Source organism: Podarcis pityusensis, assembly GCF_964106645.2.
Source record: "Podarcis pityusensis genome assembly, chromosome: 8".
Classification (NCBI taxonomy): domain Eukaryota; kingdom Metazoa; phylum Chordata; class Lepidosauria; order Squamata; family Lacertidae; genus Podarcis; species Podarcis pityusensis.
In genome coordinates, this window is record NC_138033.1 from 15,385,047 (window position 1) to 15,401,808 (window position 16,762).

The 16,762-nt window shown below is 45.0% G+C and overlaps 1 protein-coding gene across 1 annotated transcript; it reads right to left on the reverse strand.

The window, feature by feature from the left end:
- Positions 1 to 62: 62 nt before the first annotated feature.
- On the reverse strand, positions 63 to 16,379 carry LOC308484208 (sialic acid-binding Ig-like lectin 14). The gene is made up of 9 exons (XM_081018953.1): positions 16,303 to 16,379; positions 14,425 to 14,574; positions 12,602 to 13,006; positions 8,597 to 8,902; positions 8,434 to 8,475; positions 7,366 to 7,617; positions 5,381 to 5,689; positions 884 to 932; positions 63 to 684 (listed from the first exon to the last, which is right to left on the reverse strand). Exons 2-9 carry the CDS (start codon positions 14,534 to 14,536, stop codon positions 585 to 587), a joined length of 1,575 nt encoding a protein of 524 aa, XP_080875079.1. The 5' UTR covers positions 14,537 to 14,574; positions 16,303 to 16,379; the 3' UTR covers positions 63 to 584.
- Positions 16,380 to 16,762: the final 383 nt, after the last annotated feature.

The following is a 16,762-nucleotide window of genomic DNA, read 5'->3' on the forward strand; positions in this document are numbered from 1 at the left end:
CACATAAAAAAACATCTTAATAAAAAAAAGAAATTTAAAAATAAAAAAAAACACACCATACAAAGTACAAAATACAAAATACAAAAAGAAAAAAAGAAAAAACAGTTAAAAACAATTCCATCTTTTCATCACACCTTTTACGTTTACTTATTTCCCGGACCTCCTCATACCTCCCTCTTTTGTATTCCAATTCAATTTGTTTGTCCAGCAATTCCTTTCCCTCCTTTTTAATCCCATCCTTAATCTTAATATAATATAATTTAAAATTTTAATCTATTAAAAACCAATTTTCCATTTCTTTTGACTTTTTTGGTCCTAATCCTTAATCTTAATCTATATATAGCTTTAAAGCCTGTACAGCTAGAAGCCACTTAATTTCAATCCAACATCACTCTAACATTCTTTAATTTTGCAATATTTCTGTAAATAGTCTTTAAATTTCTTCCAATCTTCTTCCACCGACTCTTCTCCCTGGTGATTTATGCTCTTTCATTGCTTGGACCAATGACACCTGAGAGTGCACAGCGATGTGTGTGATGCTGTTCCTCCACTGAGCAAAGGAACGACAGGAGATCCAGTTACCATCATTCTTTTTGCTTCCTTCTGCCCTCTTGGGTCAATGGAGCCTTCCTCCAGTTCGAATACCAAAAGGCCAAGAAAAAGAACACGAAACAAAACAAGACCCTAGAAGCAGATGGTGACATAAGAGAGCCATTAGCCACAAGAGGGGAGGAGGGAACACCCTAGGATCAAGATCAACAAAGGCTAAAGGGGATTTGGGTGGGCTTCTTGCTATCGTCACTTCACACAGGTGACCCCCACTTTTAAGCCAAATCTGGCTCCCAGGGCAGATACAAAAACCAGAAGAAGAAAGATTACTTACTTCATCAGGATAAGGCCTACCACCAAGGGAACAATCAACTCAGAAGAAGCTGAAAAGAAGCAAAATAAAAGTCAATGTGAACAAAGCAGAACCGGCTCACAATAAAGCAAGAGACGTAAAACAGGAGACAAGATTATTTCACACAGGGATGACTGATCTGTTTCCCTCCAGATGCTGCTGGACTCTATCTCCCATCTTTCCTGACCATTGAGCCATGCTGGCAGGAACTGTTGAGAGTTGGAGTCCAACAATATTGGGAGAAATAAAAAATCCCTTCCAGTAGCACCTTAGAGACCAACTAAGTTTGTTATTGGTATGAGCTTTCGTGTGTATGCACACTTATTCACATACACTGAAACAGAAGTCACCAGACCCTTATACAGTGGTACCTTGGGTTAAGAACTTAATTCGTTCTGGAGGTCCGTTCTTAACCTGAAACTGTTCTTAACCTGAGGTACCACTTTAACTAATGGAGCCTGTTGCTGCCCCGCCGCCACAGAATTTCTGTTCTCATCCTGAAGCAAAGTTCTTAACCTGAGATACTATTTCTGGGTTAGCGGAGTCTGTAACCTGAAGCGTATGTAACCCAAGGTGCCACTGTATATAATGAGAGTGTGGGGAGGTGTATTACTCAGAAGAGTGGTGGGAATGGGTGATTGCTTTTATTCTTAAAAAGTGGTGGGAATGGGTGATTGGCTGATAGGTTTACCACACCTATTGGCTGATTGGTGTCAGTGTTTGAAAAATAAAAGGTTCTGACCTCCTTTTTACTCCTTTGCCTAGTTCTCAGACCTTAGTTGGCAACAAATGAGTCTTTGAGAAAGAGTATTCTTGCAGGGTATTGCTGCTTTTATTCTTAAAAAGTCTTCTTTTCCAACCACGACCAACAGCTTTAACACAAACCAAACACAACCAGCTACCAACCAACCAAACCACAGCCAACACTAACATTGACCACTCCATATATACAGGTACAATTAGGTGAAAGACTGTATTTTATTTTTTTAAATAATATTTATTAAAAGTTTCAGAATTACAGAAAAAAAAGAAAAAAATAGGAAACAACACTACAATACATAAAAAAGAAGAAAAGAAAAACAAAGCATAAAAACCAATACAACAATACAGCAAAAAAAAAAAAAGACACAAATCCCATGTTACATATCTTTAACTTCCATTTGCTTGTTTCATTGACGTCCTCACACCTCCCTTTTTGTATTCTAGTTTAATTAGTTATTTCAGCAAATTCTTTCCATCTTTCTCAATTTTTATTGAATAATTTATCTTAACAATTTAACCTATTAATTAACTCAACAAATCCTTTCCATCTTTCCCCATATTCTGTTATTCATATTCCCTTAATTTATTTAACCTTATCTTACCGTAAAATACCTTAGAGCTTGAAACTTAATACTCAATTATACATAACTCCTTATATCATTTCTACTAAAGCCATATAGTTTCATTCCAACATTTTCCCTAATATTCATTAATTTTAGGCTAATTCCCTAAATAAAAATTTTTCTTTATAAATTTTCTTCCAATCTTCATCCAGCGTCTCTTCTTCCTGGTCTCGGGTCGTGTCAGTCCTTACTGTCCATTCCATCTAGTCCATCAACCCGGTAATCTTATACCCGAGGCCCTTAAGTCTCTTCCATGCCCCTTCTGCAGATCTTCTTCTTGTTTATACCTGCACTTTTCCTTGTCTTTTGTTGGTCTCTTTCTTAATTTCTTTCCTTTCTCATTGAGGAGTAGGTCTCTGGGAAGTTCCAGCCCAAGATTATCTCCACCTCCCTTCATCAAACCAGCCCATTCCCCACAGTCCCACTCCCCACAATCATCAATGTAATCCAAAAAATATTTAAGAGCATATTTCAAAGTCCCTCCAAAGTTAAAAGCCTCCTCAGCTCCAGACTCCCCCTGGCCCACTCCAACTTCAATCTTCAAAGACAGCGGGTTATGCTCCTGCAGGGCCTCGGATCTCTCCATTTATATTATTTGAGGTGCAACCGCAACCTCCTCCATTATCTTCTGCACTTGCCCCATCAATACAGGTTCCTGAGTTGGTCCCTGAATGGTTTCTGTATCAATATTCCCTGTTTGTCCACTGTTATTGACCACAACAGTCATCAAATCCATTTTCTCATTCATCAGATCCATCTTCTCATGCATCTGTTCCAACAAAGCACTTGTCTTGCATAAAGCAAGCACCAAAACTTCCTCCCAGCTCATTTTTATTCGAGGTCAAAAGGACTGGTCCCACGATCTTAATCTCACAGCTGTAGAGTCCTCAAGTAGACTGCAGCAACAATTTAGCAAGCTCCCTCTAGAGGAGACAATTTCTATTTGTATCCATCTTTTTAAGGCAAGTCCAACAAAGGAAAATTACTTTCATTTTTCAGATATTTTGTTTCTTTAGAATGCAAAAGGCAACATTGGAATCAGTTTATTTCTCTTCTTTAGCTGTCTGTCAAAGTATTCCATTCACAGTCAATGAACCTCTCCAACAATTTCTGTCTCTGACCCCCCGTTCCCAGGTTTGAGACGGTGGAAGCTTATCTTTCTTCACTCCCTCTCCTGCAGGCTTAAACAAAGATCCCCCCCCCTTTTCTCCTGCTTCCAAGGGGGTTTTAGTGGTTATAAATGAAGGAAATTTAGACTTTTTTAACGACTTTCCGGACTTTAGCTTACAAGGTTTTTGCTTCAGTCTATATACAAAAAGCGGAAGGCGGACTTCCTGTTTGAACCTTCCCGCTTCAGTGCCAAATTAGGGTATTTCTTGATGCAATTTTCCGTTTCTACTCACGGGTACTTGTTTTAAATCCAATTGTCCACAGGAAAAAGTCAGCGCTCTCCGGCAATGGCTGTGCGGCTTCACTCCATGAAAGTAGCAATCAGTTCGCAGCACCGCGCCGCTCACCCCACTTCACTCCGGAACCCCGAAATGGGGTTCCCCGTGAGTAGGGGAGGCGCTCCTGGTGCCCTGCCGAACCCCACGTTCCCAGGCTTCCTCCGCTTGGGATTTCTAGCGGGTCCCAACCTTCGCCGCGGCGGGAAGACCCAGTTTCCACGGAGCCAGTTTCTCCGGTTGGAGGAACTCTGCCATTCACCGATGGCGCTAACCCGGAAGTCCAATTAGGTGAAAGATTGTATGAGTCATTGCAGGCTGCTGACTCATGCTGACTTAGTTGTTTTAGCATTAAAGAAACAGTGGCCAATTTTTAGCCGTGACAATTGGTGGATAGGTTTACCACACCTATCAGCCAATCACCCATTCCCACCACCCTTCTGAGTAATACCCCTCCCCACCCTCTCACTATATATAAGGGTCTGGTGACTTCTGTTTCAGCGTATCTGAAGAAGTGTGCATGAACACGAAAGCTCATACCAACAGCAAACTTAGTTGGTCTCTAAGGTGCTACTGGAAGTAATTTTTTTTATTTTGTTTTGACTATGGCAGACTAACACAGCTAACTACCTGTAACTGGAAAATTGGGAGAGTGACGGATGAGACTCTCCTGTGTTGCGTGGTGATATTTTCCATGAGAAATCAGAAACTTGACAGCTGCCAAGGCCATGGAGCCTTCCTCCACCACCCCAACTGAATGCTGCTGAGGAGCAATGCCAGTTATCAGTGGCCACCTTCTTTTTTCTAAGTAGAAGTAAGGCTCCAGAGCTCCTGGTGCTCTACTGGTAGTGGTGCCTATCGGGACAGGCAGGCAGGGAGGGAGGGAGGGAGGGAGGGAGGGAGACCACCAATGACAGCTGGAGCCAGAGACTGGTAGAGCCAACTAAATCCAGTTATAGTCCTATCTTCCTCCCTGCTGAGTTCTGTAAGGGTAAAATGGAGACTGAGGAGGAGAAAGCTGGCAGTCTGGGCCACCGCCATGTAAGTAAGAAGGCTGCCAATTGGAACTGTCTGAGGACAGATTGCGGTAGGTGGGGCACTGCCCCATTTGCCCCAATGGACCAGCCTGCACCATCTGCTGGGAACGTAGGATCAGCAATGACTGTCCCAGAGAGGGTGGCTCTCCCTTATCCCAGGGTGGATCTACACACGGGGGGGGGGGGGGATGCTATAAGTAAGTCATAAATTAAATCATTATAACAAAAGAAAAAATCTCTATGTAAAATCGCCCTACAGTTTTGTGCTCTCCAGCGCCATCTGGTGTTAGGTGTTTATAGCACATTTAAAATTCTGTTTTTTGACTAATGTAGCTGAGTCCCCAGTGTACAGACAGACAGAGCAGACAGAGCAAGATTTAAAAGCATTTTACAACAAAACATTGCAAGGCTGTGATTGAAATCCAGGCTGTGTGTCTTCTACCCCTGCTTGGATCCAGATTTCCCCCAACCCCACATCACCATTCTGTTCCTATCACTATTGTTGTCATTGCTAATCAGATTGCTGCATTTTTTGAAAGAGGCAACAGAGGGGATTTTCTAATATCGGCAGGGCTGCAAAAGTCAGGATTTCTCTGTCTGGTGGACTCTTACCTGTTTTCAAGGAACTAAGGTGGAATTGCATGGTGTAGACTCCCAGAGAATTGTTCCCAAGACAGATGATGCTGAGGTCGCCATCCGGGCTACCTGTCCAAATTAGGGAGCTGGTGACCTCATTCTTCTGGACTGACGAAGAGACTTTCAGGTCTGCTGTGCTGGTGTTCTCAGCTACAGTCTTCCCGTCCAGTTGCCAATGGATCTGAGGTGGAGGCTTGGAGTGCAGGGAGCATTTGCAGAGGATGTCATTGTCCTTACGCCAACAGGCAGTGTTTTTCTCGGGTTTTTTGCTGAGCTTGGGGGCATCTGCAGAGAACCAATTAGCCAAGGTGAAGAACACATTCCGATCTAGCTAATGACTGTACCAGCTGCAATACCACAGTTCATCCACTAGTAGTATCAGGGAGCAGACACTGCTGCCTCCCTAGTTCCCTACTCTGTTACCTAAGGTAAAATCCTGCTTTGGCTTGGGTTCAGAAGGCAAGGAGTTTATTTCCCCCTTGTGTCCAGTTTGAAAATAAAAGAATTTACAGGAATGGTTTACAAAAACTTAAGAGCTGTGTCTCATAGAATCTTAGAGTTGGCAGGGACAGAAAGGGTCATCTAGTCCAACCCCCTGCAAGGCAAGAATCTCAACTAAAGCAGCCATGACAGATGGCCACCCAGCCTCCAAGGAAGGAGAGTCCATCACCTCTCGTGGGAGAAAACAATGCGGCCTGGACTTTTCCAGTCACGGGGCAGCAACAATAGTAAAAGTGGCCCTGAATGGGTTTCTTCTGCCCATGCTGCTATTAGAGGCTCAGGAACCCCTTAATGAAAAAGGGAGTTGGCCTCCATAAATAGTCACAGTACAGTGGTACCTTGGGTTAAGAACTTAATTCGTTCTGGAGGTCCGTTCTTAACCTGAAACTGTTCTTAACCTGAAGCACCACTTCAGCTAATGGGGCCTCCTGCTGCCGCTGCACGATTTCTGTTCTCATCCTGAAGCAAAGTTCTTAACCCGAGGTACTATTTCTGGGTTAGCGGAGTCTGTAACCTGAAGCGTATGTAACCTGAAGCGTATGTAACCTGAAGCGTATGTAACCTGAGGTACCACTGTACTCTAGGCAGCTACTTTCTAAAAAGAAAAAAACAATGCAGATTCTCGGTTTGCCAAATGAATATCAGAGTATTGGACTGTGCAACACCCCAACAGCTAAACACAAGGCCCACCTATGAGGCTATCACATAGTACCTAAGAGGGGGGAGAGAAATTACTTTGCAAAACGACTTAGGTCCCCACAAGCAGCATCCTTATGGCAGCCTTTTCATTGGATAAGCAAAGGAACTATGTTCTGCATCTCCAGGTAGCAAGCAGTGAGACCATTGCCACCTGGGGATATTCCTTCATGAGATGCTCATTAGACAAAAAGGTCTTGAAGCAACTGAAGATGGGCAGTGGGAGAGGGACATCCAGCCAATCTCCTCCATTGTCCACACAGAGCTTTTCTTCTGAAACATCAAAGCCACATCCTACATATCCTGCTTTATGGCAGGACAGATATGTGAACAAAAAACTTCTAAGTTTGGCCTTTGTATTTAATATTAGAGAGCTGTCATTCTGATGAGAGGTTGCATAAATATGCCCTCTCCTGGTGAATGAGGATACTCCCACAGATTTCAGACAAGGGTTATGTTCAGTGACTTGAATTTGTGGTTTTGCCCCTGGGGCTGCATTTGTGCATCCTGAAACTAACTTCTTAGAAAGCTTCTGCAAATATGTAAGCTCATCATGGGGCTCCTGAACTTGTGATGAAGCTGTCAAAAGCTGCATCTCACACTACTGGGCTGACACACTGCACAATGCAGCCACAGCAGTGTACATTTGCAGAGGTCCCCTTAGTGGAAGCATGCTGGTATTAGTTGCAGGTCAAGCCACTTAGCATACAATGGAGTTTCCCAGGTTAATGCCCCCAAGGAACTTCCCGCTCCCCATCTCTTACATTGCACAATCACTGAAATATTCTTCCTGATTGAGCCATGTAGATTCTCTGCCTGACACTGATACATCCCAGCATCCTCTGATTTAATGTTGGACAGTCGAAGGGTATCTTTACTGCCCTGCATATTGTTGTTTAGGGGCTTGTTGTTCTTCAGCCATGTCACGGAGGGAATAGGTTTGCCCTGAGCTTCACAAAGCAGGCTGACGGTGTCCCCTTCTCGGACCACCAGCTTTTCTTCCTGCGCGGAGATATCTGTAAGAGAAATGCAGTTAGATCACAATAGGTCCTGGGATGCCTGAGGCTAAGGAATCCTCACTCAGTGCTGAGATGTTCTTGTGCATTTTGAAGAAGGATGGTTGACACCAGGTCTGCAGAAGTGGGGATTCAAATCTTTACAATGATTATTAATTATAATTGGTTCAAGACAGCTTTGGGCCATAGTTTTGCAAAAAGAGAGATGATTCCCTCATTTCTCTGCAAGTTCAACTGGCAAGTGAATAATAATAATAATAATAATAATAATAATAATAATAATACAGTAATAATATCCACTGTTTTGCCTTCCACTGGGAAGACTTGGGCCCATTTCTTTTCCTTCTCATTCCACTTTAATACACCACTTAATGCCAACATCGGATTCTAAATGGCTTACAAAGTACAAAAACCAGTTACACAAACATTAAAATATAAACACCCACAATTGAAATAGGCAATAAAACAGTCCTATTAAATAGAAAACCCACGGCAATTAAAAGAAGAGACCCAGGTCAAGAGCCTGAAGGGTGCTACGGTGGGGAGTGAATTTTGGTTCGGGTGCAAGGATGCGTGCGTAGCTTGGCATGGCTGCTGGAAAGACCCACTGAGCCCAGCCCCTCCCTGTTACCATCCAGTTTGTCTTCAACTCCCCCCCAAACCACCATCCTGGGCTCTGTCCCAACTCCCAGCCATCTCTAAAACCCTTCCTCCTGCACAATCCCCACTCTGAGATCCCTAAGCAGCTATTGGTTGTCCAGCAGAGCTCAGTGAGGATGGGGGTGTGCAATAACACTTAAGAGTTTTGTATCTCACCAGGGTGTCCAGGCCTTGTGATTCTGATGTCCTGAGGTGGGTCTGAAACATAAGAAAACAGTGAGGGGAGCATGAAAGGAGTAAATTAGCTAGCATGGGGTAGAAAGAACTGTTGGCTGTTCATGGGAGGGTGGAACAGTACTGAGCTATGGGAGCTACTCACAGACCACTTCAAGATAGATTGTATTCGCAACTGTTGTATCAACTGCAGGGTATCTGACACGGCAAGTGAGGGCTCTTCTTTGATCCTGCATAGTAGGTGTGAAGGTGAAGCCAGAAGCAAAGGTCCAGCTCCCATTGCTGTGCTGATGGTTCTGTGCAGTTGCTGGTCCTGGCAAATTACTCCATGAGATCTGAGGCCGGCTCCGTGATTCTTTCCATGGGCAGGTCCCTGGTGCCTGGCAGATGAGGGTGACGCTCTTCCCCAAAACCACCTCTGATAAATTCAGGATTTTTGGCTTTGACAGCTCTGAGAAAGCAAAAGTCCCCAGGATGGGATCAGAAGAAAATTCACAGAAAAAGTAACTAGGGAACAGGACACAGGAGTCCTGAATTATGGATGGTCACCAGCACTACTTTATCCCCCACTTTGCGGCAAATCCTGCCATTCTTTCATTTGTCCTTTAACAATAACTTTGTGTCTCTCCCTTAGTAGACTGATTCCCCATGCAATGGTCTGCTTTCTCTACCAATGTTGGTCAGTGTTTCTGCTCATTGTGGACTCAGCCTGGAGAGGGAGAAATCTTGATGGCTGCCACTATGCTGCTGAACATGATGTTTGATACTCAGGATCCTGAAATTGGAGGATGAAGCCAGATGCGATTTGGGAGACACAGGAAAAAAAGGGGGGGGGAATGACACCTTGAATGCAGCAGCCACAGGAGGGATCTGTCTTTCATAGGAGCACAGGCTGAGAAGGGGTCACTTAACCCTTGAACTATTTTTTCTGAAGCAAATGGCCACCCACCCAAACTGCTCACTTGCATACAGGGGAATAGGAAGCAGGTCTGCATATCTTTTGCCGTGGAGTGAAGAGCTTGGAGAGGGCAATTTCTAGGGGCTCAGCTATACTGTTGCAAATAAAACGTTTCAAGTGTGTTGCAAAGTGCAATATACAAATGTGACACTAGATGGCGATGGTGAGCCATGGCAAATTCAGTGGATTAAAAAAATAATTCCTCAGCGTTTTTTTATATGTGTGTAGATTCCACCTAGGAGACATGGAACAAATCCAGAACTCCCCTGGCCACACTCCCCACCCCCTCCACACACACACCTTCTTCCAGGAATGGGTTGTTGAACTGTGTAATGAGTCTAGCTTGTCTGAATGGAAAGAGGTGGATGACCATGTAGAAACAGCTGACATTTCCCTGAATGCCATGTAGCCAACACAAGCCTGGTTTTCATATCACCTTAAACCTAGATGAACTATTGTTTGAAGGTGAATGCACACTGTGTTGGTGCAGGGGACCCAAATCAAAGTTGTTTTGCTCCTGCCATGTTGCCAGGAGCTAAGCCATGGTTTGGCAGAATGTTAATCTAAACCAGTGGTTCCCAATTAACTAATTACTAAGGAAATCAGCCGTGAGTGCTCACTGGAAGGACAGATCCTGAAGCTAAGGCTCCAATACTTTGGCCACCTCATGAGAAGAAAAGACTCCCTGGAAAAGACCCTGATGCTGGGAAAGATTGAGGGCATAAGGAGAAGGGGACGACAGAAGACGAGATGGTTGGACAGTCTTCTCGAAGCTACCAGCATGAGTCTGACCAAACCGCGGGAGGCAGTGGAAGACAGGAGTGCCTGGTGTGCTCTGGTCCTTGGAGTCACGAAGAGTCGGACACGACTAAACAACAACAACAAGGGCCCCCTATTTTACAAAAGCCAAGCCACAGTCCCCCTACTTTTGAACATTTTGATAGCTCTATGGTAGTTACCTCTGCAAAGCAATTTTTTGATCAAAATGTGGGGTAGCCTTTAATAAGCAAAGCATTTTAGGTGTACTAAAAAAAACAGACTAGGGCTGAGAGATATCTGGTATTCAACATTGTGATATATCAGCAGCTAAACATCACAATGTTCTGATATATCACGATGTCTGAAATTGGAGATTGGACATGGGGATGAGGGAAAGAGCAGCCGCAGAGATTGGATGGCTGGGGGGAGGAGAGGAAGCGATGTCACCCCCACTGCATGGTTTGAGTTTGAGGGGGTGGGGGTGCATCAAGCCACAATCAGGGGGGCAGCCAGTGAAGAAGCACATCCACTGTGGCTGCTGCTGCTTTCCTGCTGACTAAAAAAAGCTGCTCTGAGTCCGTGCCAGGGGAAGGTTGTGCCACAATTCCTTGAAGTGAGAGCAGTCAGCTGCCCTGTTCTCCATCAGTGAGAGGAGAAGGCAGCACCTCGCAATCGGCTGCCCTGGTCTCCCTCGGTGTGAGGGAAGGCAGCTCAGATCAGCAGAGGGATCGGCTGAAATCATCCTGCGATTTGGGTGGTGCCTTGAAATCAGCTGCCCTGCTCTTCCTTGTATGGGGAGTGATATACTGCTACGTATTGCTGGGTCGAAATCGTTATCACGGTGTGATTTCAAAACCAGTTTTAACCAATATATTGAAAAATTGCGGAGTGCTAAAACAGACCATAAAATTTGTGAAATACCATGCAAAAATGGCAAAAAAATGAGTTGGGGGAAAGGCAAGCGATAGGGCCGTGGAGGCCCTGTGTGTATTCCACGGACCCCTAATTGGGAACCATTGATCTAAACTCAGGTTCAAGATTTGTTTCTCTCCAAAAGAAACCATGAGCCGTAGCATAGGCTTGCTTTTTAGCTAACTGCTCATGGTTTGTTTGGGGCTCAGACATTAAGCTGAGGCTTAATCTCCTGTAAAACCACCTGCCCCACACCAGCAAGGGGAAGGTTCTTCACCTCCATGCTATGCCAAATCAAGGCTTAGCTCTGTGCAGAACAGCAGCAGGAGAAACAGGGGAGGAGCAAAGTGCCCCTAATTTTAGCCCTGTGCCTCAACCCTCTGTGCACTCACCTTAAAACCAGTCAGCTATGGGAAAGTGACCTGAGTTTGAGGCCTGGACAAGATAAGAGGCACACCTGTTGCTCTGCCCACATTTGCTTGAGGCTCCATCCATGTGTGCTTCTTTTTTTTTTTTAATAAATATTTGTTAAGGTTTTCACAATATTACAAAATGAAAAAAGAAAAAGAAGAAAAAATACAAAATAAAAATAGTTAAAAACAATTCAATCTTTCTATCATTTATCTTTCATTTACTTGTTTCCCGGACCTCCCCTTACCTCCCTTTTTTGTATTCCAGTTCAATTTGTTAGTTCAGCAGTTCCTTTCCCTCCTTAATTCATCCTGATCTTTAACCTTAAATATATTATAACATTAAATTTTTACCTGTTAAAAATCCATTTTTTCATATTCTTTTATACCATTACAGCTAGAAACCACTTAACTTCAATCCAACATCATTCTAACATTCATTGATTTTGCAGTATTTCTGTAAATAGTCTTTAAATTTCTTCCAATCTTCTTCCACCGACTCTTCTCCCTGGTCTCGGATTCTGCCAGTCATTTCCGCCCATCCATGTGTGCTTCTGGCCCTGCCCACCACTTGCATGTGGCCCCTGGAATGAGGCCCATGAATGAAAGAAATGTCCCCCACCCAAAGCACCCTCTGGTCCTAGAATTCAGGATGTAGTGGATTGGGACAATGTTCCAGATCTGCACTGAGGCTGATTTCAAAGGTGGCAAGAGAATACCTCTCAGCTTCTCCTGCCATTGAGGAAGCTGTGGAGAGATGCTGGGGAAGGAGAAGAAGCAGGTGATGGGATGCAGCTGGAAGTGAAGGAGAAAATGCCTCCAGTTTCCTGTTTCTCCAGATTGTCAGCACAGAATCCATGAGAGAGTTCTTCCCTCTAGTGAGCTGTTTAAAGTATTCAGACATTTGGAGGTGCAAATGATCTAATTTTGGCGTTACAACAATGGAGAGGAACAGGAAGCATGGAGCACTTGTACCTCCTGTCCCTTTGGCATCAGCATAATGTCCAGACGTCTAGGCATATTTGTAGGCAGAGCCTTTCCCCCCTTTACAGCATGAAAGAGCACAAAACAGGGAATGAGGGAGCAAATAAAGAAGTAGGAAACCTCTTACCTGTCACAGAAACACGAGGTAAAATATAAAGATGATAGCTGAATTTTATGGTTCCTTTCTCAATTCGAAAATAGTACTGCCCTTCATCCTCGAACTTAACATCATTGATGCTAAAGGAACAGTCACCTTCTGATGGATTTCCAGTCAACTGGAAACGATTCCCAGCAAATGAGGCAATGCTTTGATACTTGTCACTACTGGCAACAACACTTCCAACATTTGGGTGCCAGGTGTTGCGAATATAGGACGTAGCACCATCGTTCTTAATCCAGTAGACGTATAATTCCCCAGAATACTGAGAAGTGGGATAAGTGAAGTTGCAGGGAATGTGAACGCAGAGACCTCTCTGCACGGTGACAGCCTTTAGCGCTTTAAGTTCATATCCCGGGAATTGACTCTGCAGACCTGCCAAAGGAAAGAAGAAAGGTGTTCACTGGTTTGTGGGCTGATGCTTAGCGAAGACCAGTTTTGCAGCTGACCCTCTTGCCAGCATACTCGAGAAGAACACTCTGCACAGTCAACAGCACCAAAACATCAAGGGTTGTCTGGAGCAGCAGTGCCTGGCGATTGTGGTGGGTCTCCAGTCCCAGGACTTCCCAACCACCCACCACAGTAGCAGGACCTCAGGGGTAAGCATTTCCCTGGGCAAGAAGGAGGAGGACATTCAGGTGTGAGTTTCTAGCAGGTGCCACACACTCAGAAGGAGGAAGGTGCTCTCAAGTCCCCTGGCCAAGGACCCCGAACCAGGGATATTCCAGTGCTCCTTGGGCCTCACACTGGAACTCTTCCTGCCATTTGTACTCAGGACTCATCATTTCCAAGTTTTCAAATTCTTCACTCTTAAAATAAACCATGAAGTGAGCAAAACCTATGAGGTACATAGGAAGCAGGGCTGGCCTCAGGAGGTGGCATGGTTGGGTGTCTGTCATGAGCCCTTATCCCAGTAGGGACTCAATGATAAGAACCCTCTGGAGCTCTTGCAGTGAGAGGGAGACTCTGTGAGGAAGGGGCACGCATGGAGGGTGTCTTGATCAAGGACCACCCAAAACCTGGACCTGATCAGAAGCTGCCTTATGCTGAGTCCATCCACTGGTCCATCTACTCTGATGGGTAGTGGCTTTCCAGGATCCCAGATAGGAACCTCCCCCAGCCCTTTCTGGAGATGCTGAGGGTTGAACCTGGATCTTTTTGCATGCAAGTTGTTGTTGTTGCTGTTTGTTGTTGTTGTTGCTGCTGCTGTTTATTTATACCCCGCCTTTTTTGCCTGACAGGTACTCAAGGTGGCTTACAGATAAAAATACAGTGGATGCTTGGGTTGCGAACGTGATCCGTGTGGGATGCATGTTCACAACCGCAGCAGCACGTCTGCGCATGCGCAGGTTGCAATTCGGCGCTTCTGCGCATGCGTGACGGCTGAAACCCGGAAGTAACCCGTTCCGATACTTCCAGGTTTTGGCAGATCCATAACCCGAAAAAACGCAACCTGAAGCGTCTGTAACCCGAGGTATGACTGTATAAACAGCTGAGGGGGAAATAGTCACTAAAAAACAATTAAACATTGGTAGAATCAAAACTACACACATAAGCTTGAAACATACATATAGTTACAATGAAAACAGCACAGCACTATCCCTTTCATTAAAAAACTGTCAGTTTCCAAAAGGAAGTTCTCCTCCACTGAGCCACGGCCCTTCCCTCTTGGGACATAGCACTCAGAAGAGCAAATTTTCTCATTTCTGCACACCAGGGATGGATAGTATGTGACCCTTCAAAAGTTGGGGGTTGGCCGTGCTGGCTGCAGGTTCCCCAGCCACCACATCTACCTTTGCAGAGAAAGGCAAGAATCAACAGTGTCACCGTCGCCATGGATGAGGCTGGGTTCTTCACCTCCCAGGTGAGGCTCATGAGTCCTCTGGTCCTTCTGCCCTTTGGCATCTTTTCTGAACTGGAGGCTTCTTTCTGAGGTTGGAGCTCTGGGGCAAAGAAATAAGAGAAGAGGAGCATGAGGCACTAAGTGAGCAGTGCTGGCTGAAGCAGAGAGGGTGCTTGGAACTCATAGATTCTGGAAGAATAAAAATATGCAATTTGACCATCTACCATGAATTCAGACGCCAGGGTCATAAGGGCCACTAGCCACAGCCTCACTTTTCCTGTTTATAATGCAGGGTTAAATTAGCCAAGGGGTTGGAAACCTCAAGCCATGGGGGGAGGGGGCCAAATGTGGCCCTCCAGTCCTCTGTATCTGGCCCTTGAAATTCATACTAGGCTCCACACCTTTTCACTCCGCATCCTTCTTGAGAAATAGCTTGCCTGGAATGTGCCCTCGGTTGGTGAGAATGCCCTTTTGCTTTCCTGGATTGAGGAGAAATGTGCATGGAATGCTAGTGGCTATAGAAACCTCTGGTTTTTTTGCTGTACAAAGGTAAGAATTTTGTCAGTTGTTCCACCCACTCTGATCTTGCCCACTGCTGGCATATGAGCCCAGGAAGCTTGTCCATGAGGGAGTGTGGGAGAGCTGAGGGAGTCTCCATACTGGTACACACACACAATCACAACCACACACACACACACACACACACACACACACACTGTGGAGCCAGTCTCTTTCCACAGGCACCCAGGCACCAAAAGAGTCATGCTCCTGAGGTATCTCACACAGGAACGCAAAGGAAGCTCGCACCCTGGTGAGAGGGCCACTGTGGAATCTGAGCTAAGGAGCCAAGTGCATCTGTTTGTGTGTGTTTGTTGGGCAGCAATGAATGGAGAAGAAGGAGAAGACTGAAGAGAAAGGAGGACCCAATTGCCGCCCCTCCCTTTGATAGTTCCATGTTGTTTCCACAGGTGAAATTTCTCTTCTCAGGTTGCTATTTGCCACCCTTGTGAGGCAAATAGCAGCTTGCGGGGGAGGATGAGCCCTCACTGATGTGGAAATGTGGAGAACTAAAGACTGGGGAAATGAGACACTGAGAGAAACTAGGGGGAGTGCTCCGGCAGGGAGCTTGAAAGCAAAGACCTGAGCCTAGAAACGCAGCACAAAAACCATGGATGAACCCCTTGCTGAATATAGCTGCACCTGCAGAATAAATGCAAGAAACAGGAGAACTACCCCTCCCAGAACCTTCCCATTTTTGCCTGAGTTTTGTTCTGCAATAGTCGCCCTTGGGAAAAACAGCCTCTTTTGCTTCTTTCTCTGAGAGTGGGAGAGAGAGAAAAAGAGATACAGAAAGAAAGCTGCCTTTAACACCAGGGCAAGCCCAAGACATTTTGATATTTGAGGTGGAGCAGGAACTGGCACACACACACACACACACACACACACACACCAAAAAACAAAACAAAAAACAAGGTGCATAGTATTAAAGGCCAGTCAAATTATTTTGACACAACACCTTAAATCAGCTTTCTGCCTGAAGCAGCTCCCTCACCCTGCCCAATAGTAAGGTTGGCTCTGCTCACAACCCTCAGAAACCCCCCCCCCAAACATCTGCTTACTAAACCTCTTCTTGTGAACTGTGAATCCTCAGAATGATAGCTTACCCCTCACAGAGCTACAGAGAGCAGCTTTAAAAAATGACCTTTCCTGGGATACTTTTGGGGGTGCTTTAAGTGTGTAGTGTGTATGCAGCCTTTGATTCAGGTTCAGTATCTGGCTCAGCAGACATACCTCTGTCTAGGCTCAGAATTCCCTTTTCTCTCCTCACCTCTCCGATTCAACTTGAAGCAGTGAGCGAGGAACCTCCTTGTTGCTTCTGCCTTTTTGTCTGTGGTGCTGAACCTCTGCGAGAATTTCGCTAAACTTAGAAGGGAATTAGGTAATAGGAACCGGAAAAGCAGAAGTCTCAGAAGATGGCTTAGTCAAACAGGATGTAAGCAGGGTTAGATTCTCGGGCATCTTCCCCTTCTATTTTTATGGGAAATCATTTACAAAAATCTGCATGGAATGATTTTGTGACTTGGGGGGCAATGTCCCACAGGGTCTTTTCTGTCCCAGCACCTGGGATGTAGCAAATTATTTTCTTCCATGGAGGTGGTATTTCACTAGCAATGGTGCCCCACACCCTGGTTTTTCTGCTACTTAAATTGATTTTGGAATGTTCTTTAAATTTTTAAACAGAGCTTGGCTCTCAGCATTTTTAAAATTATTGTTTTGATCTTCTTCTG